Source organism: Acartia tonsa, chromosome 1, assembly GCF_053477335.1.
Source record: "Acartia tonsa isolate MP-2025a chromosome 1, ASM5347733v1, whole genome shotgun sequence".
NCBI lineage: Eukaryota > Metazoa > Arthropoda > Copepoda > Calanoida > Acartiidae > Acartia > Acartia tonsa.
In genome coordinates, this window is record NC_137260.1 from 31,035,173 (window position 1) to 31,060,465 (window position 25,293).

At 32.1% G+C, this 25,293-nt stretch overlaps 2 protein-coding genes and 1 long non-coding RNA gene across 8 annotated transcripts in view; 2 read left to right on the forward strand and 1 right to left on the reverse strand.

The window, feature by feature from the left end:
• LOC145329346 (dual specificity calcium/calmodulin-dependent 3',5'-cyclic nucleotide phosphodiesterase 1B-like) overlaps nucleotides 1-8,182 on the forward strand; it is a 92,845-nt gene extending 84,663 nt beyond the window's left edge. For 4 of the 6 annotated variants that reach the window (XM_080173410.1, XM_080173418.1, XM_080173448.1 and 1 more), the window contains 6 exons: nucleotides 2,320-2,363; nucleotides 3,450-3,534; nucleotides 3,931-4,010; nucleotides 5,379-5,453; nucleotides 6,246-6,305; nucleotides 6,686-8,182. In XM_080173410.1, the coding sequence (XP_080029536.1) occupies nucleotides 2,320-2,363; nucleotides 3,450-3,534; nucleotides 3,931-4,010; nucleotides 5,379-5,453; nucleotides 6,246-6,305; nucleotides 6,686-6,748 (407 nt within the window). In that variant the 3' untranslated portion in view covers nucleotides 6,749-8,182. The remainder of the gene's footprint in view (nucleotides 1-2,319; nucleotides 2,364-3,449; nucleotides 3,535-3,930; nucleotides 4,011-5,378; nucleotides 5,454-6,245; nucleotides 6,306-6,685) is intronic. The other 2 variants (XR_013882877.1, XM_080173436.1) reach the window with 2 other exon arrangements.
• Nucleotides 8,183-12,008: 3,826 nt separating this feature from the next.
• LOC145329378 (uncharacterized) lies at nucleotides 12,009-22,432 on the reverse strand. Its single transcript, XM_080173471.1, has 10 exons — nucleotides 22,276-22,432; nucleotides 20,785-20,881; nucleotides 20,338-20,542; nucleotides 19,622-19,756; nucleotides 18,441-18,534; nucleotides 17,092-17,220; nucleotides 16,370-16,492; nucleotides 16,062-16,135; nucleotides 13,618-13,689; nucleotides 12,009-12,423 (listed from the first exon to the last, which is right to left on the reverse strand). Exons 1-10 carry the CDS (start codon nucleotides 22,315-22,317, stop codon nucleotides 12,333-12,335), a joined length of 1,062 nt encoding a protein of 353 aa, XP_080029597.1. The 5' UTR covers nucleotides 22,318-22,432; the 3' UTR covers nucleotides 12,009-12,332.
• A 15-nt stretch (nucleotides 22,433-22,447) lies between these two features.
• On the forward strand, nucleotides 22,448-23,658 carry LOC145329388 (uncharacterized). Its single transcript, XR_013882886.1, has 3 exons — nucleotides 22,448-22,570; nucleotides 22,921-23,048; nucleotides 23,442-23,658. It is a non-coding gene; the product is annotated as an uncharacterized LOC145329388 (long non-coding RNA).
• Nucleotides 23,659-25,293: the final 1,635 nt, after the last annotated feature.

Consider the following 25,293-nt stretch of genomic DNA (forward strand, 5'->3'; position numbering starts at 1 on the left):
TTTTGGAAAGAAAAAGTAGTAAATATTAATGGGTGGGGACGGGGAGATAATTTTTGTTTCAGTTTCGATTTTCTTCTGGGGTTGAAGTTTCCTCCCCCAAAGTTAGTGTTCGCTGTTAATTAGATCTATCGGTGCGCACAGACAGACAATTATTTTTACTATCTTTTATTTCTTTATACATCATAATTCATTACTTGACGGAAGCATTAAATTTTGGTAAATATTCATTTTAAGTCCTTTGTGTATACATGTCAAAACTTTTCCCTTGATAACACAAATTTAACCAAAGTGTCCCCAGGAAATAGTAAAAAAGGGGTTTAACTTTTTCTTTTAAATCTCTTATTATTTTGATATATCTCTTTTTCTCTCTTTTCTCTAATTTTAGTTGAAATTACACATGTTTTGGAAGAAAGGAATAGCTATTTTGAGATAGGTTTTGATTAATTAATTGGTTTTCTTTTAACTTTTTAAAAATAATGTGTATATTTAAATGTTTGCTAAATTGTTGGCTCGCCTTTCACAAACACTCAGATACTGCGTACGTTGAAACTTTTCAACTTAAAAGTGACCAATTCAATGCAACTTCCTTTCATCTCCTTCTCTCTCTCACACAAACTTTAACTCGCTATCTATCTCTATCTCTTTCTTAATATTTAATTAAATTAAAGTAATGGATATTTTCCTTTGTCATACTTATGAATTCAACTTGAAGTTTACGTCACAAACATATTTATTCTCTAAAATAAATTGGAAAATTATCATCTTTGGAAATTTAACTTTAATACACATATATATAAGTTGGAAAGAATTTTAATTTTAGAGGGAGATTTGAAATCTGCATCAAATTTTAAGATTTTTTTTTTTATAAAATTCGTTTTTTGTATAATTCTTTATCTAAAAGCGGAAATACGATTTAAGTTAATTAGTTTTAACATCTGTGATTGGTGGATTGAAAACTATCTGCGCTCTGAGTGGAGAAGCTTAAGTGGCGTACTTTATTCAACCAATTAGAGCCTAGGTAGTTTTGAATCCACCTATCCTATTGGTCAAAATTAATTAACTTTAATTGTATTTCCGCTTTTGATAAAAAATTATACAAAAAAACGAATTTTATAAAAAAAAATCCTTAAAATTTGATGCAGATTTCAAATCTCCTTCTAACATTAAAATTCTTTCCAACTTATATATCCTAATTCACATGTGTAACATATCCTTGATTTAAAGTAATAAGGTGTATGTATTTCCGGCAAGATCTCGTAAAAGGCTCTATCTTAGATTTAAAAATAAAAAAAAATTATTAACAGTTAAACTTTGGTTAAACATTTTTCTTTCGTTTAAAACAAAAAATGTCAAGGGCACTTTTCCCTCCATTCTTTATACCGCCGGAGGATAGAGACAAAGCCACTAGTATACTACATAGCTATTTGGGAAAAAGCTTCATTTACACAAAATAATAATAGTCATAGATCGAGTAGCTGTACTACTTTTAACAAGCAGACAAATCTTATCTGTAACAATGTTATCAGGTTTTTTCTTTCAAAAGGTTGAAAATAAAGTCTTAACTATCCATCTTTTGTACTATTAACTTTGTGGATTTTAATTAAACCTTAATTAGGCTATACAAAACTCTTCCAGCTATTTTTTTTAACATAAGAAACGTATCTTAATTTGTGGTTTACATGAATTTTTCTGTCATTATCATATACCTTGAGAAAAAGATCCCTGCGTTTGATAACAAAACCTTAGTGGTGGCAATTCGGATAAGTAAAATTTATGCCCGTTTTCATAAGATTTTTGTCCACTTCAATTAGTTTTAAAAATTAGACAAAAAAATTACACCTAGCGACATATTTGAACTATTTTCTAAATATGCTTAGAATCATCCCTGGTACTGATAACGTTTCTTTAGAGAAGATGAATTGAAAACCTTCTTTTCATTTCTTCATTTCTTGTGAAATAAATTTAATTTTCACAGAATTTATTTGTTCAAATTTTACAATTGGAAGGAAAATTCTCGGCAGAACATTCTTTCAGTGCGAAATAGTAATATTAGAAAGATTAGATAGAATGAATAATCTATTTTAAGATATCCAAGTTCTATAACTTTTAAAAGTCAGCTGGATGTCTATACCTTACTTAATATGAAAATTTGCCGTTCAAGAATTATTATTCATAATTTTATTGATTAGAAGCTATTCCCATTTTAATCCTGAATTTTAAAATTCTAAGAATCTCAGTTTTGAGCAATTATTTCCGTTTAAATTTGCTACTTTTGGAAAATAGCATTCTTGTCAATACAATAAATATTTTTTGTTTCAGAAAACGGCATTACAGAAGAAGAAACATTGATAACTTCAATCCAGGTAAAAATTAAATTTAACCATTGATAATTAAGTCAATAAATAGCACAGCAAGAACCGACTAATTATATTTTTAATGAAATAAAACTCAAAAGTTACAATACAGTATTCCTCTAGATTTCAAGTTGTTGTGAGCTAAATTGATATCATGTATCGTTTTATTTTCATAAAAATGTTACGCATAATGAAAGCATTTACCATTAAACATTTCTAGTAGCAAAAATGCGCATTATTTGCTAGTTACAATAGCACGCTGATATTGTAGCCAATAAAGATATTATGAACATTTAAAAGTCACTAATTACTTTGACATGATGAGATAAGATAAGATAAGGTATATGCTAAAAAGCCCTTAGCCTCCAATTTTACCTCCAGTCAAATCATTATAGCAAACAAAAACAATATTCTTTTTGTCATTGAATGTAATATCCCAATAAAGGTACTAAGAAAGAGAGGTAATGTCTGGTTGAGCCAATAGGAGAATCGCATCGGTACATACATTTAATCTCATTGGTTGAAATTGTATACACATTTTGTTACGAACGCATTTTTTTTTCATTTCGTACATAGATAAAAGTCAGCTGTAAACAGTATATTTTCTTAGTAGGAAGCTTTGCGGAATCAGAATTAATTGCCCAAAAATTTCGTCTTCAATTTTAAAGCTTTAAACAAAGGTGTATTCTTAAAAAAAAAGTTAGGCTGGCTACTCGCGGTTGAGGCAAAATTATTTTTGAGAAAAATCCTCCAAAATCGAATAAAAAAATTTACAAAAATTAAATAAAATCTTTGTTTAATTTTTGTAGATTTTTAATGTGCTTTTGGATGATTTTTCACAAAAATAATTTTGCCTCACTATCGAGTAGCGAGTCTATCATTTTTTAAGAATCCACATCAGCTTGAGTCGAAAGTAAACAATACTTTTGTCTGCTAGAAATGTTCCTTCTTAGATTTTTCGAAAAAAAGGGTTCAGAATATGCTTCTATTCTTAAATTTCTATTAATATACCAGCCATTTTGGCCCTTTAGAAAATATGAAGTCAAGTAAAAAAATGATTTTTGACTATTATTCAAAAATATATATGCATTACAGACCATGGAGGTGAAGGAGGAGGTGATAACATTGGAGGAGGAAGATGATGAAGAAATTCAACAGTTGACCGCCAACGGAGACTCAGGTAACGATATCTCATGTAACTCCATTAGAACTGACTGCATTTTTTCATTTTTTGTCTTGGGAAAATTTATATGTGACTTCGGAAAAATCAACAACTGACCTCCATTGCTGACTCAGGTAAATTAAACAGCTGACCGTCAGGGGACTCAGGTTCGAATACAAACCTTATATATATAAATAAGTCAATAAATTACAACACAGTTGTACAGATTAAAAACTTGTTTCTTTTCTTTACACTCATCTTAAATGCAAAAATTATTTTTCATCCTGTGAAAATTAACTATCAAAGTTAACACTCTCTTGTATAAGCACTAATCATTAAACTGACATGGCTTCGATATGTGCATTGGAAAAGTACTACATTAGTTTGAAGATTTGTTAATATATTATTTATTAGGGGAAGATTCGTCAGCTAACCTAAACAAGGGAAGTATCCAGCTTGAGTCCCAGCAACCAGATAAACCTACTAGCCACAAGGTATTGCTCTGCACCTCTGCACATTGTATTCTTTGTTTTGTCAGCTTTTAAAACAAGTTAGGTATTTAAGAGTAAGTAAACCACATAAAAATGAATGAATAATCATACACCAAGGTAGGTTAACCTTTAAAAAAGATAAGGTATGTATATCTTTAGTTAGATGGAGATTCTTATATTAATTTTATTAGATTCTTAATAACTCTTGATTAATAACAAAAATAAATATATCTTTTCCTGATCATAAAGTAGCTTTGAATGTGTTTTATAATGATGTACATTATGTATTATCTAGTGTTGTACAATATATGTTTATTATGAATGAGGTAGTTTTGGCAAGGGTGGATGCTCTACCTTGCCAGTAGTCAACAAAACAAGGACATATCAGGAAGATAGATAGGTACTGGGTCTTCATAAAATACAAATTATTGAAGAAAATTTTACAAATTTTTTGGACATATTGAGAAAAAACAGTAAAATTTCTTGTAGTCGTACAAAAGACAGAAAAATAATGATAGACCGGACTAACTTCCTTAAATGTAATGAAAATATTATAAAGTATGATTAACAGACTTACGTGGTAAGACATTTTTTATAGGGACAATTCAAAGGGTAACAAAATTATAAAGCAGGACCGATAAAAGACCCAGTAAATTGTACAGCACACATACATAAAAAATATATATTTTATATACGTGACATTCCTCATGTTGTAAAAAAGAAGGCTGCATTTTTCCTTATTATATAAGTAGGATATTTTTATGAAAAAATGTATTGTTTAATTTCACATGAATTTTATTTTATAAGCAATAAAGCTAAAATTGTTTGAGAACTTTTTTTATCCATTTATAAAAACATCAGGATGCCTAATTGTCTAACCGTTGAAATCATTTATGCCTTATTGTGTAGTGATGCTACGCTTCTTAAAGGTCCAGGGATGGCCTCTATGAACTTAGGCGCTAGTACGTATGTATATAAAGTAATATAGAAATCATAGACGTCCAAGGGGGGGCGGGGGTAATGGGGTGATTACCCGATCGGCACCCCCAAAAGAAAACAGTAAAAGTGTCTGACTATGACGTCAGAAAAAATTAACAATTAACCAATGAGAGGCCGCTATATATTTTACCATTGTGAATACTGGCTTGTTAATTTTTTCTGACGTCATAGTCAGACACTTTTACTGTTTTCCCCCAAAATTTTGGGCTTTCAATTTTTACCCCCCCCCCCAAAAAAAAAAAAAAAAAAAAAGCTTCCCTCTATGACATAAAGATTACCCCCCCTAAAAAAAATTTTTATTTTCAAATTTTTACCCCCCCCCCCCCCCAAATGAAAAAGCTTGGACGCCCCTGATAGAAGTGTATAATTTAGGAGGTATTGTCTGACCTGCCCCCCACAGTCCTGTCTAAACCCGGTTCACCTACCTCGTGGAGCTTTGATGCCAAGGTTAGATGAGCAACTAAAAATTTTAACACCCCCCTTAAACCTAAATCGAAGTGGGTTTAATACAGACAACAAGAGGGATGTAATTTTATTATTAATGAATATATGTACATCCCCTAGATGTCCATCACCCTATAAATCAACATTTGATAGTCAAACCATCGTTAATTAATAGGTAAATTGACGCGCGAAGCAGGCAAATTTTTTTCCACTCGTCAAAAATTTAAGGATTGGAGCTTTTTTGCCATTAGGGTTAAAACACCTCCATATGCACGTCTCTGTCTACACTTCACATATTTACTTGCGAAGCTTTTCCTTACTTGGGTTCCCTGTCAAAAAATGTTGTATGTAGTTAAGGCAGCGATATCTTGTTAGCCATGGCCACTTTTAACGCTATACAGTAGTCGTTAATATTGTTATTATATTCATTATGTACGACGATTTTTAAAACAAATCTGCTTAAACTTAAATTGTACTAAGTTGGCTTGATGACGGATTTCTGCTAAAATATAACACTTGATGATACGTCGGTTCGATCAAATCATGTAATTTGATCATTACGCCTCATATAAAAACACAATTAATTTTCTTACCGTCATGGTGTCGATTCGTTATTTATCTAAATCATAAAATAATGAAAATATTTAAAACCTTTCAATTAACCCTTAAAGATCGGGGGGGGGGGGGCTAAATCAGCCCCTCCCCCCTCTAGTTTTTTCAATGCCATTTTTTGTAGGTAAGATAGAGAGATAAGGGTTAAGCAAAATTCTTGCAATAAAATATTTTCATATGCAGGATTCCTTGAGCACCTTGCCTCCAAGTCGACCAGATACAGCCAGTATTATTAGAACTCAGGTATAATTATAACTAAAATTTATCAAGGGTCTTTTATGGATGATAAATTTATATGGGGATGGTCCTAGTAAACTGAAATTTTGTACAAGAAAATGGTATGTCGGAAACATGAATAATTAAAATCTTTTTTTCGTTTTAGTCAAGTTCTTACATTATTTGGTAACCTAAAAAGTAGAGTTCATATGGTCAAGTGCATCTACATCGAAATTATGACCAATTTTAGGCAATGATACAATTTAACTACACAAAGATAACTTTTACGAATGCAGCCCCCCCCCCCCCCCCCTCCTCCGCCCTAACGAACAGCTGAAATGAATATGGAAGGGATATACAAATCTGTTAGAGCAAAACAACTTGTATTGCATAAATTTCTTTTTCAGGAGGTACGACGAGCTCCTGTATCAGTAGACCATAAACTTAGAAAGAATCCTCTGCACTTTTGAAAATGATATTACATCATATACATGATTATTTAAAATACTTTTGATTTATAAACCTCACAATATTCATACAAATTCCCACCTATTCATTTTCCTTATTTTGTCGTAATTCAAAATCCAAACCTTTTATTCTAGTGATTTAAAGACTAAAATCTTCATAATATTTGAAGTGTGTTAAAAATAAAATACTCATAATAAATAAATAAATGTAAGAATTACAGATAAATTTTGAAATATCTAGTGACAGTCAGATATTCTATTAGAATTATGTCATATTAGAATATATCAGACTTAGTTTCAAATATTTTTTAATTGATCATGAATTTTAATGTTTGTCCATTATAAAAATTGATTTTAAAGATTTCATTTAAATTTCAAAAGAAAAATTTTATCTGTTAATTTCAAAAACTAAAAAATGTTGAATTATCTATTGCTTTATTTGAGTCAAAAATACACAATTACATAATAATCTTAAAACACAATATAATGTTAAACTCTTCAAAAAAAAGGAACTTTAATTAAATACTCAAAGAGTTTCAGTTAAATATGATCTTGCTTTTTTTAAGATCATGAAATTTTAGTAATAAACCATATGTAATTTTAAGAAATATGACTGAAAAAATTATGTATTTATCTTTTTAACTTATCTATTTTAAAGATTGTTACAAAAAGGTACCATTTTGTTACATAATTCAAAATTTATTCTTTTTAGTCATAAAATTCATCTCCAATTTTTATATAAAAATGAAATATTTCAAAATTGTGTAATGTAATTTAATTTAAAAATGTACCACAAAAAAAAAGACTTTAAATAAAGATATTTTATGTACTATTATTTTAGTACAAAATATTACATTTTGTGATTATTAAATTCTCATTATTAATACATTCTTGTTCTAAATTATTATTATTACGTAAGTTAATATATTATATCAAATATTATTATTTCTCAATTTTTGAGAAAAATGAGTTCAGGATAAAGAGATAAGTGAATAGAAGTTGATAAGTATTAAATCAAGCATAAAAAAGATGAGATTTATGGAATCTCTTCAATATAAAACTATTTGACATTTTATTGCATTTTTACCATAATACATAAATTTTTGGTTGTAGTTATTTTGAATTTGTTAACCATTATCTTATCTCTTTATCCCCTCAAAAAAAACTTATAAAATCATACACACATACATTATGGTACTTTCAAAATGGAGCATTTGAATTTATAAGCAATTGTTTTTAAATAAGAAATTAAATTAAAATTTATCCTAACCTAAGAAACCTAACCTATTGAGGTAATTAAAATGGTAAGGTTACGAACCGTTTATCTTTTTTATTCAATTTGAAGTGACCATTTTTGAGGCACCCTATCACATCTATATTTTATTCTCTGTGTCAAATATTCATAAAAAAAATAATAAATCCATTCAACTTAACAAACATTTAAATTAAATTTGTATTTTCATTCAAACTAAAATATTCAAATTTTGTTTCTGAATTTTTATAAATTCAAGTTCTTTAAGATAATTTTCAGTGTGTTACCGAATCCAGTTATTGTATTCTTGATAAAAACCCAGTCGTGATTCATTTGTCGTATCGTATTAATAAGACAAAATATTCGTCTCCACGGACAACTGTAAAATACGATGAGCACAGATTTATTTGAGCTTTCATAAGATGTATTACAGAACTGAGAACAACCAACGTCGAAATCTACAAAAGTAGATTATGTAAAAGATATAATTATCCTAAATGTCAGACGTGAATACAGAGAGGCTACGCTAGTAAAGAGGATAAAAATTTTGGAACTCATTTGCTAATGGAAACATTGAAGAGAGATAACGGGCAGGATTATACAAGACATTAGACCATGTTGTCACAATAATTGGGTAACGAAATTATAAATCCCGCCCATCGTATTATAAATCTATATCCAACATTTATGCAGAAGCAGACGTTTTTAAATTTAATAAGTGACTGACAAAATTATACTTTACTATTGGCCACTCCCCTATATAGGGGCCTCTTGGAGAAGGTGGGAAGGATCGACCTCCAACTTTACATTTTAGTTGTATACACATTACACAATTTATTTATTTTTTCCTTGTTCGATTTCTCTTAGGAGGGTGGAGCTACCCCCCTCCCCCTTCACCAGAATATTTACAAACCGTATCTGGAAATATAACAAGCACACCTGTAAAGGGAACCAAGTGGTTTGATATATCTTTGGTCAAATACCAGGTACATACATAGACATCATGTTACTTTTAAACAAGGATTTATTTATGCACTTACAATATCAAATAACGTGCATAATCAATAATTATGAGAAAAAGGAAAACAGAGGGCTGAATGGATCTAATGAATGTTAATAAAGCCAACTTATATTGGACACGTTCCAGATACGAACGGCCTGGATTTTTCACAGATTAATTACAATGCCTTTTGTCTTCTATTGTAGCACAGCTACTTAACACTTAAAAGTGTAATCGCTCCGAATTACAGATAATTTTGTTTTAACATGAAAATTAAGGGATGAGACGACAGACAAATGTATACACCCAAACGTGATGGAGGGGGTGGGGCATTGGGCTGTAAATTAATTACACCTGTAAACAAAGTTTCAAAAACACATTTTGTCATTCGTTGGCTTTAAATCTTAGGGTAAGTGATTGATTGGTACAATCCAACAATTTATAAACTTTTTATCAATAATTGTAATCATCTGAAGGGATATTCTTGTTTGTTCTCATCAAGGATATGCAATGGGGCGGGTCGATTTGCAAGCTTTATAGGATTTTCACAGTTCTATACACATTGGCAAGGGTTACTGGGCCAATATAAAACCCTGTGAAACTTGGAAGGGGTTTTGTAATATGAAAACAACAGCCGAGCTGAGGGGAATGAAATGTGCCCGCCCCCTATAAAACCCAAAAATTTAAATTCCTTGAATCAATTGCATGTTGCATATCCATAAGGAAAAAGGATAAGAGGATGAATACTCACCCCTTTTTCATGGTAAATTACTACTTCCCCATCCCTAAATTTAGAAGCAGACGAAAATCAAAAACCGCCCAGGGCTTTTTGTAAGTCAATCATAAATAATAATGTGAATAAAAAGAAAAGCGATATTTAGCAAACAGCCGTGGGCGGTCAGAATCAGCTGAATGTTCATTATGAAAAAATTTCCCCCTTTTTAGAAATAGAAGGATTCATCTTTCATGAACAAATTTTTTTAAATAAAAATAAAATTCTATGTAATTTTTAATTAAAACATTAAAACGAAAATATCTAATCTAATATTCTTGCCCTAAATATGGAAATAGTAAAAAGTAAAAAAATATTTTTTTAAATAATTTTTAATCCTCCCATTTGAAAAGTAGTGGAATAGCAATAAATTTTAGCGCGGCAACAGCGCTAAGTAGGCCTCTAGGCCCACTGCCTATCTTCGTCTTCTAGTTGCTTCGATTCCTCTCTTTTATTTTTTTCTCTATGTGCATATCAAAATAACCGTATTGAAATACTGAGCAAGAATCTGAAAACCGTTTGGAAAATTTTGATTCAGTCTGAAATGATCTTCAAATTAACGGTTTTGACTAAATCACAGGTATAAGGTATAACCAACAGGTGAAATAAATCTTAAATAATATTTGGGGGGGGGGGGGTCAAATGGAGACTTCGTCAATTTCACGATATGCCCCCCCCCCCCCCCCCAACGACAGCTGAAAACCACGTTTTTGTGTTTTTTTCGAATGAATTTCTTTATTGGTATGTTGTTTTAGTTACAGCTGTTTGAGATACCTAATGAGATCTTATTGGAACTAGGAGCAATATTTATAAAAATAGTTTTTAGAATCATAATCAGCATTTCAATGTGGTAATTTTGATATGCAACATGCCCGTGTTTGATTGAAAGAGTTTCAATTTTTGGTTTTTTAACCCTTAATTGCCAACATGTCACAGTGCGTTCGAAGGTGCATTTCATTACCCTAGGTTAGGTAACTACATAACTTCATTTCAATTTTCAATAAAATTTAAAACGAGCCGTTTTTAAAAAGAGGGAGGCGGATGTGCCACTTTTTGAAACCAAAAGTAAAACGCGCATGATCTCAGCTCATAAAACTGTTACAGCTCTAAAATTAGGCACAGCAGTTGCTTTTGTGGAGAACAATATTGAACTGTGAAAAAACGGCGGTGGAACCACCACTCCTGCCGAATTTTATTTGCCAAATCAGACAGTTATCAATCATCTGATAAAAACTTTTTTCGGGTATAGTCCCTTTCGTAACATCGCACCTTATGGGGCGATTCTTCGTATTTTTCACAGTAGATTTTCTCCTATTTCTAGCCCCTGTGGGGGGCTAAAACTGCAGGGCCAATTGTATGGAGCAATTACCTAACCTAACATAACCTACAAAAAGCAATTTTAATATTATGATGAATTACGAAAGGGACTATTCCCCTTTTTCCTTATAAAAACTCGGCGGAAAACAGTGGTTTTCAACAGGAGCGTCGTTTCCGCTACATATTCTTTACAGTTCCAGAATGTTCTCCACAAAAGCAACTGCTGTGCTGAATATTAGTGCTGTAACTCTTTTATGGGCTGAGATCATGCGTTTTTACTTTTGGTTTCAAAAAGTGGCACATCCGCCTCCCCCTTTTAAACAAGTTTGCTTTTATGAAGTCTTACATAAAACCTCTCTATATAGGAATTAAAATTATCTAAGGCTGAATTTCCGTGACCTTAGCAAAGCAACTGATGAAAATGGCAATGAATCCTAGGGGATGAAAATTGAAAATTTCAAAATTAATTTTCTCAAAAACAGCTCCATTTTAGATTTTAATGAAAAGTAAAATTAAGTTACCTAACCTAGGGTAATGAAATGCACTTCCAAAATCGACCCACCCTAATATGCATTACTAATTTATCATCCATTTTTTTTCCTTTTTATACCTGTTGTGTTATAACCTCTCTATTTATTAACTTAATCAGAGACTGATATCCGCTGACCAACCTTAGTTATAGAGTAACTTGTCTCGAACAATAAAACGTCATATATTATACCCTACAAAAATGACCTAAAATAAATTAAACCTGACTTAAAATCATTCATTACTATCTCCGATTATATTCAGTTAAACGATTCTAAATCTAAAAGATCCAATCTTCTAGCTTTACTATACTTAAAGTTTCAACATTTAACCAAACGGATGAAGGACATACCGTCATTTCAGTAAAGATAGGCTACAAAACATAAACAAATGATAGAATACATAAGATTTATTTTCACTCACATATAAAGAAAGCACTCTGTTCTGTTTAAAAAGTAATACCATCCACTTCATTAATTGTAATACAAACATAATTAATTTTCACTTTGATTTTTAACTTTTAAAATGCTTAATAATGCCAAAAAACTATATAATATAGAACTTACAAAATTATAATAATGCCATATAAACTTTTAAAACTAATTTTTAAGACTACAATTTAGGGTTATAAAAATAAAAGTAAAAAATACATACACGTGACATGTAAAGAAGATTAGGATAAATCAAGGGTATAAAAAATAATTTTAAAAAGTAAGACTTATGCGGATTCGTTGGTCTGGTTATCGCATACCGCTGCTCCGCCCTCGGCTAGGATTCTCTCCCTGTTTTGTCTCACAAGTTCAGCTCGTCTAAAAACAAATAGAGTAAATGTTTTATTAACATCAGTTTTATTTCAAGGGATGAAATACAACCAGTGTTTCGGAGCCGGGAGCAGCAACATTTTTGGTGGATCCGTAGCCGTATCCGGAGCCGTACTTTTCGTTAAAAACGGCTCCGGCTCCGGATTAGCTAAAAATGAGTTTTTAAAGTAATATTATAATTTGGCAACGGTCTATTTCCATATAATAAACTGAAAAACTATTGTTAATTAACAAATAGACACGCATCCTTCTACTTTTATTTAGCTTTAATCAAATAAAAGCAAAATATTTTATATTATTTATTTTATCAAATTCAATAATAAAAAAAAATTGATATATTAATTTTAAGGTAGGAGCCGGAGCCGCATCAATATTGTACGGCTCCGACACCCTGAATACAACCATAGAAAACAAAGTAGTGTTTATAATATTAGCTTTCATTTCTAATATTAGATAGAAAATTAAAGGGATAGCTGCATGAATTGCATTTCAGAAAAAAATATGTCAAGCAAAAGTTACAAATATATTATATAACATCTAACATTTTAAATTTTGTACAACAATAAATAACAAGCAATTAGACATCACTAAATTAGTCGTCATGCTGTTTTTGTGAAAATAAGCTAGCTAAGATATAAAGATACTTCTTTGTATTAGACGTTCTACTTTGTATTATAGATATCACAAAAATACGATTTTTAAGTCTTAATATTTTAAAAACTACTTGGTAGAAAATGGAAATTCTTTCATATATATGCCATTTAGATGTAGTTTAAACCATTGACCAGGTAAACATATGCATTCACTAAATTAAGATCAAATGCATTTCGTGCAACTACCCCTTTAGACTTTCGGTGCTTTGCTTTAGTGACTATCGAGAATTGGACACCCCCCCCCCCCCCTAACTTACTAATAAATTGAAGGTAGTTTCTTCTATAATGCCCAATACCTGCAAGGGGCCCTAATGCTGCAGGGGTCTCCACCGTACTCCATACATGTAAAGTTGTGGTAGGGGGTTGTAATTTACTCGACAGGGATTGCTTTTGGTATTATATCATAGTATGAAAAACACATAAAGCACAGGGAAATTTAGAACCATCCCGAAATAATCCAATTTTTATTAAAATAAAAAATATAGGGGAGGGGGTGGCAATCCCTCCAGTACAACTTTGCACATATTACCTGCCCTGTTCGGCCAATTTTTCCCTGATTTGTTCTTCGTGCTTCTCTCTTAGTTGCTGGGCCTTCTCCAACCTAGCAAAAATTGTAATTATAGGGACTTTCCCTTAAACCTTTTTAATCCAACGTACTTATAGGAGGGGCACATAAAATACCGAACAGGAACATTAGAATTTCCCTTACTCAAATTACCCTAACATAAAAGGGCACTGGATATACGATATATGTTGATATTTTGACAGTTTAGTTGCTAATATTTGTCACATTCATTGGTAAGTTAATTCAACCAGTAGGAGGGGAGTGGGGTAAAGGGAGTGAAGGGGGGGGAGGGATTGTTATTATTCTAGCTAGCTCACTTAATCAGAGTACATAAAAATCTGGCGCAACATCCAAGTCATACCTAATATATCGATTTCAAGAGCATAACAATTAAAAAGTTTGTTTGTGGTCCATATGAGATATGAGGAAAGCATCAGATTAGACAAGATTGCCGAGGTCTTGATGAAGCAAAACATGATCCGTTGACGAGTCATGCAATTTATTTACTTTCTTAGTTATTTGTTTTAATTTTTTATATGATAAAATAAACGAAAAAAGCTTTCTGGCGTTTATGAATGCAAATGAAAACAGGGATAAGATTTGTAAAAAGTTAAATAAAGAAAAAAGAATAGGGTAAAGCGGGGCGATCTCGGTTTTGAGGTGAAGTCGGTATTTTTTTGACCACCTTCATTAAATGACATTTTTCTCCATGTTCTAATCGACTGACAGAAAAAAACATGAAATCAAATTTGTTCCTTATTAAATTGCCTACAAAAAAGTACATAATGAAATTTTTGTGAGATGAATTTTTAGGGTACTTATTGGGTCTTAAAGTCGGACGACAAAAAAATTTTTTTTCGATTTTTTTGCTTCGGTCGGAAAAACGGTAAGTTGGCGAAAAACTGGTAAGAGCTAGAGCTTAGACGTCTTCAGGGGACTTATTAAGAATCTAATAGGCTATCCATTTCCGTTTAAAACTTTAATAAAGCTTGTATAGTTTTTTCTTAAATCGACTAAAAGTGAAGCGGGGCGAATTCGGTTTTTTCACTTTTTATACTAACTTTTTCAATTTTATATAAAAAAAGTGAAATTTTCGAGAGAAAAAAGTCAAATTTCTCGTACTTAAAAAATTTTTTTTTTTTTTTTGAAGAAAAAATTGTCCGATCTTCATAATTTTTTTGTGAATGCTCTTTATTACATTAAGCAACTTTAACCTTTAGGGCATGCTGTAATTAAATCAATATGTCATAGGTTTTTTGAAGCTGGAAAATCGACCACAGATTTTGCCAAACTTTTCTCTTTTTATTAACTTGATTTTTAAAGGAAATTTTGCTAATAGAACTAATTTTTTTTTGGCCAAATCTATTCAAAATTGCCTGAATTTTAAGGATCAGGCCTTTAAAGTCATAAAAAGTTATTTTTTCTAGTAGTATTTTTATGTTTTATCAAAAAATATTTCGAAAAAAAAGTCAAATTTCGCGTACTTCGGAAAAATTATTTTTTTTTGGTAGAAAAAATTGACCTAACTTAATAAAAATTTTTGTGCATACTCTTTATTACATTTAGCAACTTTTACCTTTTGGGCATGCTGTAATAAAATCAATACGTCATCGATTTTTCGAAGCTTGAAAATGCCCTACCGACTTCGCCTCAAGGCGGGGCGAAGTCTGTGCCGTTTTAGAGATCAATTTTGACAAACTTCCCAATGTCCTAGGTTTACGTCCTTTTAGGACCTGATCGACTTTTCCGAGATCTTTCTAATGGTCTTGGTCCCATTTTAAAAAAAATATTTTTTACGATTTGCAGGTTCAAAAAAACGAAAAAAAGACAGAGTTCGCCCCGCTTTACCCTACAAGAACATCTAATCGGATAAAGTAAAAATTTCAGGATTATACAAAAAAATGAAATTAATGCAGGATGTATATTCTGCCATATTTGACTCTGCTAAAGAGGGGGGGGGGGAATATGTGGTTGGGGAAAATATAAAAATAAGAGAACTGAAAACATTTTTTCCATTTTTCTCTCCTCCTTGGTGAAAAAAAAACTAAAATAATATGTGGGAGTGGGGATAATTTGAATAAAATAAGGAGTTCTTAAAATATTTTTCCATTTTTCCCCTCCCTTGCTGGAAAAAAACTTGGAGGGAAAAACAAATAAAAAATTTGCCTCGGGGGAAAAAATTAATCTTGTGCAGAATATACACCCCTGAAATATTGTTTCTCGTATTCTTTCGAAACAGATTAATATCCGGTGGATTAGAACCGGTTCTCATTCATACGAAAAAAATATGTCTGGCATCGTACTATATCCAGTTTTCTACTAATATAAAACTGGTTTTAATCTTTGTACATTTTATATCCGCGAAAAGCTGTCTATCTATATGACGATGCGAGAAATAAATAACTTACCTCTCTTGGATTCTGTCTCTTAATTCCGCCTCCTTCTCCTTAGTGTCATCACCGGTCTTCTTCAGGGTCTTTATCTAAAAAAATAATTGCGCACTGATTACGAAATGTTACATTACCCCCCCCCCCCTTTTATAAGACTTGCAAATTAATGTTCTGCTTATTAAGTCCACACACTACCTACAAGAGTTATTGTTCGTTTGACCTTTCTTGCTATTTTTCAGCTTCACTTTTATGGATTTTGTAATCTTTATTTTTGTTCCTACGCTGTGTAGGGTTCTAGAACTCCATATTTAATATTTATTCTTTACCTTCTCAATTTGTTCAAGATGTTCCTTCACCTTCTTCATCATATCTTCCATCATCTTATCTCTGTTTTCATCAGCAGCCTCCAATTTCTCTGTCAGCTGAGACTCAGCCGCTGTTTTAGCTGCCTGTATAAAATAGCAACTTATACATTTTTGTGTGCTTTTAACAGATTACAATATTTTGCATACCAACTTCCTCTTGTTTTCATCTTAAAACCAGCCAATGTAACCCCATATAAATATGCAACGGCAACTTTAAGATGATTTAAGTCATTGAATCTAAGCCAGCAAAAATTGCAAAAATAAGCGACGCGTAAAATTGTACTTTCCAGAATGTCTCAGGGGTGTATATTCTGCACAAGATTTATTTTTTTTCCCCCTGCTACAAATTTTTTTATTTTTTTCCCCCCTAGATTTTTCTTAAAAAGTAGGGGGGAAATAGAAAAATATTTAAAGAACTCTATATTTTATTTATTTTATCCCTCCTACCACACATTTTTTTAGTTTTTTTAACCAAGGAGGGGTGCGAACTGGAAAAAATGTTTTCAGTTTTCATAATTTTTACATTTTTTCCCCTCCAACCACTTATTTTTAATTTTTTTTCCCCCCCCCTGAGCCGGGGATCCCATGCAGAATATACACCCCTGGAATGTCTTGAGGTGAAAAACGAAAAGAGGTTAGGTGGAAATTCCTAATTAAAAGTAATTAAGGTACGGATTAAATACCTCCAATTGGGCTTCGATTTCTTTCTGTGCTTTGTCAATTTTGTCCATATGTTCAGAAAGTTTCTCCTTGATAGCCTTGATTTGTTCACTCCTGTTCTCCTCGGCTGTACTCAGCTTGTCACTTAATTTCTAGAAATATTAAAAAAATATTTTATGGAAAGTGATTTCATGAAATGGATCTAATTCTACACTGGAAATTAGTTATCATTGTTCTTAATATTTAATCTTAAAATGATCATTGAGTAAGTATTAGTAGTTTTCCAGTTCAAATTTCATATTAACAAAGAGGAAAATGTACTGATTGAGATATCTTATAGCACTAAGTGTTTGGTACATTTAGAAACATTATCAAAAATACATATTTATTTTCATCATCTTAGTTCAAGTTCACAGTAAACTAGATTATTTTTTATAATATTAATAATAGGTTTATAAGGTTCCACGACAAACGTAAGAGTCCCAAACGTCAGAGTGGAAAAACATCAGAGTGGACAAACGCAAGAGTCCCAAACGTCTATTTTTTGTCATATAATTAAAATAGCATAGACTCTGATGTTTTACTTAAGCAATGTCCACTCTGACGTTTGTCCCACTCTGACGTTTGGGACTCTTGCGTTTGGGACTCTTGCGTTTGGGACTCTTGCGTTTGTCCACTCTGACGTTTGGGACAAACGTAAGAGTCCCAAACGTCAGAGTGGAAAAACATCAGAGTGGACAAACGCAAGAGTCCCAAACGTCAGAGTGGGACAAACGTCAGAGTGGGACAAACGTCAGAGTGGACAAACGCAGGATTTTTGGGACAAACGTCAGAGTGGACATTTTATAAGTAAAACGTATGAGTCTCGATTTTATAATCATTAAAGCGCTGCGGCTAGGTAGGCCAGGGTGCTGAGTGCTGCAGCCAGAGTCATTTTCTTTATGATTAGGTTAGGTTAGGTTATAGGCTAGGGGGCCGAGCGCCCGCGGCTAGGCAGGCTAGGGGGCCTAACTGTCTATTTTTTGTCATATAATTAAAATAGCATAGACTCTGATGTTTTACTTAAGCAATGTCCACTCTGACGTTTGTCCCACTCTGACGTTTGTCCCACTCTGACGTTTGGGACTCTTGCGTTTGGGACTCTTGCGTTTGGGACTCTTGCGTTTGGGACTCTTGCGTTTGTCCACTCTGACGTTTGGGACTCTTACGTTTGGGGTAGGACCGTTTATAATAGTACAAACACTTCATTCTACAAGATATCTGGTACGTTTCCTCATTATTTGTCCGAATTTCTTATAAAAACAAAAAAACAGTCGAGCATTATTAGGGTGTTTTTTTTTTAAATCTTGCATCTAATATACTTTCTTCTTACCTCGGCAACTTTAGTTTTCATTTCAGTCTCTAATTCTTCTTTCTTCTGCTGGGCAATTTCAACCTTTGCAAGCTGCTCGGTCAGATTCTTCATCCTTCAAATAATAAATAGTATTAAGATGTAGAAACTTGCCTTTTATTGTTTTCTCTTAGGTTTTTTTCCCTTGAACACACTGTGTCAAAACACAAGGACGTTATTTAAGATGATTCAGCAAATCGAGGACCGACCCCATCGGGCTAGGTGGGTGGCTTGCAGGAGTAAAGTCCATTTTTTCTAAAGTTTTTGTGTCCTATTCAAATATAGTTTTTTTAAATTTTTGTCACAAACTTGCTGAATCATCTTAAATAATGTCCTTATTAATAGACATGATACAGTATTCAAGGAAAAAACGTAAGAAAAAACAATAAAAAGTAAGTTTTTACATCAAATTACACCAAAACAGGCCTAAAAATTCCATTACCAAAGGGTTTTATTACCAAACATTAAAATAAAAAAATTTGAATTTTTTTCATTTAGATGTAGTACATTACATATAGGACTAGGCTTATGTACCAAGTTTCAAGAATCGAGCTCAATATCTAGACCATTTTGCTCACTGTTTAAGTTTAGATTTCATTAAGCACCCCCCCCCCCCTTTCTGTGTTTTGGGGGATATAGCTTTAATTACAGACTTAAGGGTATGATACATAACAGGGTTGAATATCTCGGGTACAGGATGCCAGCAAACTTCCAGGTAAAAAACAAGAATATTTTTATTTTATGAGACTAAAATATCCTATGGTAATACAACACAATATGCAAGTCAATTTCAGCTTTAAGGTGCGATCCTGCAGGCAGGTCATGAACCTCCAAATCTCTAGCAATCTTTGAATGGCTCCTGTGACCGCATATTGTGATTTGGAAACTTCAAATCTTAAACTAAAGCTTACAAAACATGCCAAATTAAAATTTGGTTAAAATCCACCACCGTTTTCCCGCCGACGATGCCATGAACCGTAGCCGCCGCCAAAATTTATTATTTGAATTTAATAAAAATTTGCATTGAAATTTTCTGAAAAAAAGGAATAAAAATGTTACTTTCGTCGACTGACTTATAGTCTGAAAATCTTTATGAAACATAACCCCTACCAGTTGCTAGTGCCTTAATAACCCAACTACCAACACAAGAAAGATTTTCATACCTAAGGTTGTCTAAACTCTTTCTTCTATCCTCTGCCTCCTTTAATTTTCTATTTAGGCCTTCCTCGGTCAAAGGGGAAGAGGAGGGGGTGAGCTTAGGACCACTCTTGACAGCAGGGGAAAGTACAACGTCATACCTGTAAGATATATTTCGTCATTCATAAGATTTTAAAAAGTCATCAAAAGATTAAAATGAAATAAGATAGGTAGGTAGGTACTTTTTAAAGAAGTGCTAATCAAGCGAAAGTTTAAATTAAGTGGAGGGGGGAGGTTCTGACACATTTGCGTAAACAGTGATCATAACCTTTGTCTTTGGAGTGAGAGGATAGGTTATTTAACAAAAAAGTTTCCTTTTGGGATGTAGTTTCCCTATATTTAAAATTTTTTGGATTTGGCCTCAAGGTTCAGGTGCTCCAGGCCTACAGGTTGTCTCTAGAGTAAAATTGAAAAAACCTATTTTTTTTGTAAAATAACCAATCCTATAATCACTGTTTACGCAAAAGCAAGTGTCAGTGTATAAACATTGGCAAAAATCTAAGAATAATTAAATTTTGGGGGAATGGGATGTAAGGAATCAAAATATTTTCGTACTTTTATTAACTCCACAGCATGGACGTCCTTGTAAAGAATATACTGCTTATGAATAAAAAGCCAGTTAAGACAAACGAAAAAAAATGAGATTCAATAATTCCGTTTTGTTTATTAATAAATTTGGTACCTCAAGCTACCCTCGTTGCCTTCGGGCTTAGTAGCAGCAGCTTCAACAGACGCCAACACCTCGGGAGGAACAACTATTTCAGGTGCTGCAGGCTTAGCTGGTGACTCTTTTTCTGAGGCTTCTTCTGTAGACTTTTCTTCCTCTTTGGGAGGAGGGACTTGGATAACCTCCTCAGCCTTGGGAGGAGTGTTCGCTTTATTGTCTCCTAAAAACAATTAAAGGCTTTGTCAAAATGACATAAAATAGATACATTGCATCTAGTGAATATAGTGAAAAGGATAATATTATTGTATTGGATTTAGAATTTTTTTTTTAAAGCCAATATGACCATTTTAATGCTGAATATTCTACCTTATGAAAGATAAAACTTCAAATATTGCCAGACTTTAAACAATAATAAGAATTTGCCTTTAAGAAAACTTAGTGCTTCAAATGAAAAATACTTACCCTTCTCAGACTTAACAGGTGATTGTTCCGTCTTCTCGACCTGGGGTGAGGATTCCTTTGTTTTATCAGGACTAATCGCTCCTTTCTTAGGAGTCTCCTAAAAAATTACGTTAAGCGTTGTAATTGTGACAGCAAGGGGGAGTTTCTCTTCCAATCAAACAAAACTTTTAGGGTTAAGTTGAAAAACTGTGTTTGGCGGCTAGTTGGCCTGGCCCACACCGTGGCCCTACAGCGTAGTATAGTGTATCTTTTGTCAACAGTTTTAGTCAATGTGCATTTTTGCCCAAATCCCGACAGAATCACGAATTTTAGTAGGTCTACAAAACATCATATCATGGAATTATTTAAGATGAGTTAATAATTTCTTTAGCATAGACAATTTAATTATGACCTTAAGGGGGGGGGGGGGGGGGGGATTCTAACACATTTGCGTAAAGCTGGTATATAGGCTTTATCTTTGAACTGAGAGGATAGGTTATTTAGGAAAAAATCATTCTTATAAGATGATTTTCCCAAGTTTTAAGATTTTTGGATAGGCCTCCAAGTTCAACTTATGAAACAAAATATGCATGTTTTTTCTTCAAATATGTAAATAACATTCAAAAAGATGCATATTTTGTTTTATAAGTTGACCTATCCTCTCAGTCCAAAGAAAAAGCCTACATACCAGTATTACGCAAATGTGTCAAAAATCCCCCCCCCCCCCCCCCAACCTTATTGATTTATTTAAAAAAAAATTCTAAAAAATTGTATAACGAAAACATAAGGTCTTAAATATACCCTAAAACTAGGCTATTTTTGATCACTTACTACAAGCTTAAAACAAATGATAGAATTATAAGCACCAAAAAACGGGCATAAGACAAGATGAATAATGAGTGTGCAAAATTTTATTACATTTGATTCGTTTTAAGTTCGCCTTATTTCACCACATATGAGGCATACCTTTTCTCACCGTTTCGGTTTTCCCCCCTGGTGGCTTAATAGAGGGTTGGCAATATTTTCTAAATTTAAACCAAGTGTTTTAGATCGACATTTTTAAGACCTTTCCAAAACATATTTTAGATTTCATGTAACTCAAGTATTACTTACACTTCAAAATTTTAAGCAATGTGTCAGAACTTCTCCCTCCGATTCCTGCGGTGAGTAAAAAAATACGACCTTTTTTGGTGAAAATTTTGCATATTTTAGTGAAACAACAGTAGAATTAATGAAATAAATTATTTTTTATAATTTTCTTACTAAAATACATTAAATCCATTTCGAAAAAGAACAAGGTTAAGTCAGAACTCCTAAAAAAAAGTTATGACTGTTTCAACTGTTAAGGTCAAGATTTCCAAGCAAAAGATACGATAGACGAGCACTGTGCCCATGGCTAACATGAAAATCAAGTCGTGTAACCAATTTGAATGAAACGGCTACTTCCGAGATCTTTAATCATCGAGATAAATAATTAATTTGTGATTATAATAGATTTTTAATATAACTAACCTCTGACTTAGGCTTCTTTTCTGATCCAAGTGCGTTTCCCATCTTATCTATATAACAATCACTCTTACAATATTATACAACACTTAAGGTCGGTTCTTAAAACACCGTGTGAGTAAGCTGTGATCACGCATGAATTTAGTCACCCCTATCTCACCCATGATTTCGATTTCGTAGGTGTGATGGAAATTGCTCACACGTAGCCGTTCTATAAACATACGTGTGGTGTGACTGCTAGGTGTGAAACAACAACATACGGGTGACAAGATTTTAGCTGTCAACAACAATGTGTACACCGGTAACAACAACACTTTTGTATCAACTTCTGCTCAACTTTAGAAGTCAAACTTACAATAAGCCATAGAATTCATTTTATAAATCCGCGTAAAATTTTTTATTTACGAATGTCGTCTTCCAAAAACAAAAAAAAATTTCAATCGTTAGCTGACTAGCACGGAAACAACACGCATTTTAAGCTCGTCATTTTCTTAAGTTTTAAAATTGTAAAGCGGGTTGTTGATTGTTTTTTAATTAACAGATTAACTCTAATGTTTAATTATAATTAAATACCTACTGTTTTTATTTTTAATATTATTTGTGAAAAATAAATTTTATAATTTGGAGGTTTAAACAATATTTTTATTTCAGACTGAATGAAGTTCATTTGTTGACAGATTGTTTCTCTCGTGGAATTTGGGGACAGAACTATGAAAGCTAATGTTTATATGGTTGGGAAGCAAACATCAAATCATACAAATTGCAATATATTTATTCAGGTATTTTATCACATTTTTCTAAAATCTAAACCCATTTTACTTTCATATTTAGATGTCATTTTTTTATTTAAATATTAAGTAAAATATTTCAGTTCTTAATTTAACCTTCCAGTTACTCTGACCTCAGAATGTAGGGCTTTCGCCCTTCATTGTAAATTAGGAAAATTATAATGTACTTATGCCATTATAAAAATAATTTATTATAACTAGCCCAAAACCTTCCATGGATATCACAATCTTAATAAATAAATTTCCTTATAAAATAGGATAATAATGTTTTTTTAAATTGTTACAATCTCTTTTTTTTCAATAGGTATAAGTATTTTAAGTACCTATGTAAACACCTGATCTACTTGACAATATTTTAATTTTAAAGTTAATCTTTTTGTTAAGGACTTTGGATGTCAGAGGAGGAGGACAGGATTGTTAATTCCCATCCCCAGTTAACGAGATTTCCAAGAATTATTCTGTTAATAAGCCACCTTGACAACCTTAAAAGTAGTGGCTACACTTAGAAACAAAAATAATACCATATTTGTTCACTTACATTTTATATTATTTTCATAAATGTTTTAATTGTTGTGCTTAAATTAATAAAATTAAGTCTGAATTTTTCATTACTTTTATTATTTGTAAATCTTAATATTTCAACATCAATCGTGTTTTTAGAAGCTTAGTTTCTGTACCAATTACCTATAGTGTATGAAAGTACATGCCTAAATTCATTATTAGAAAGATAACCGTACGGACTGACAAACATAAAATTAATAAATTTAAAGAATTCAAGGTACTAATGTGCTAAAGCGTGTTGACGGATTTGATTCTTTACCTAAACCGCGTTATAAGATATCAATAGGTTTATCTACTGCTGCAATCAATTGGTTAGTTGCCTGTTAATGATATGAAGAATAAAAAAGCTACACGACCAATTTTTATTTTAAATTTCGTCTGTTAAGGTTGGACATCTGTCATATTACGTTTTTTTCTCCAGATATAAAGTACTAGCGGCCGCCAGGGAGGGAGGGGACTATGGGCTGTTAATCACACTAGTCCCCAAGGTCTTACAATAACGTTTTTTTATTCGTTGGCTTAACAAATTTGGGGACTTTTTGATTTTAATTGGTTGTATTATAAAGTTGTGTGTCCTAACGTTTCAACCACTAATTGTAATCTACAGAAGTGGTAATTTTGTGTATCATCAATGTGGATTTACATCAATTTATTGGCCATTGCCTTATCCCTTTAGATCCCTGAGCAGCCGCACACAAAGCATTTATAACGTTTTCTTATTCGTTGGCTCAACAACTTTGGGGACTTTAATTGGTTGTATCATAAAGTTGTGTGTCCAAACGATTCAACCACTAATTAGATCTACAGAATGGGTAATTTTGTGCATTATCAATCGGGATTTACATAAATTTATTGGCCATTGCCTTATCTCTTTAGATCCCTGAGCGTCCGCACACAAAGTATTTATAACGTTTTCTATTCGTCTGCTTAACAACTTTGGGGACTTCAATTGATTTTAATTGGTTGAATTATGAAGATGTGTGTCTAAACGTTTCACCCAATAATTTTAATCTACAGAAGGGGTAATTTTGTGTATCATGAATGGGGATTTACATAAATTTAATTACCATTTTCTTATCCATTTAGATCCCTGAGCGGCTGCACACAAAGCATTTATATGGTATGGCCTAAAACCATGCAAATAAGTTGTAAGATTTGCCTATTAATTTTCCCTTCAATTGTAATGACATTGTATGCTGAGAGAGATGGGGACAATGGTCTGTTTATTATACCAGTCCCCAAAGTTTTATAATAATGTTTTCTTATTCGTTGGCTTTACACTAATGGGACTCTTGCTAAATTTTTAATAGTTTTTTTATTAAATTGAGTGTTCAAACGTTTCAACCACTAATTTCAATATACAGAAGGGGTAATTTTATGCAAAATCATAGGGGATATACATAAATTTATTAACTATTGTCTTATCCCTTGAGATCCCTGCATTGCACGTCTTGCTATGCCGTCTGTAGGTATGATGCAGTTTGATACAAATATAATATATAGAAATAAAAGAAATGCAGATATTTTGGCAGATTATTTTTTTATATTTTTTATACATACATAAGATATTATAAATACTTAAAGGAACCAAATATGACTTCATATATAATATTAAAAGTTCTTTAATATATCCGCAACCGATTTTTTCTTTGATAAAACTGTTATGGGTTGTAAT

Bases quoted from the DNA above. Each gene is read 5' to 3' on its own strand.
- LOC145329378 (XM_080173471.1), bottom strand. From the start codon at position 22,317: ATGGGAAACGCACTTGGATCAGAAAAGAAGCCTAAGTCAGAG. The intron at 16,493-17,091 runs GTATTTAATCCG...TATTTTATACAG, and splicing joins AAATCGAAGCCCAATTGGAG to GCAGCTAAAACAGCGGCTGA. The intron at 16,136-16,369 runs GTAAAGAATAAA...TTATTTTTTTAG, and splicing joins ATCTTGAACAAATTGAGAAG to ATAAAGACCCTGAAGAAGAC.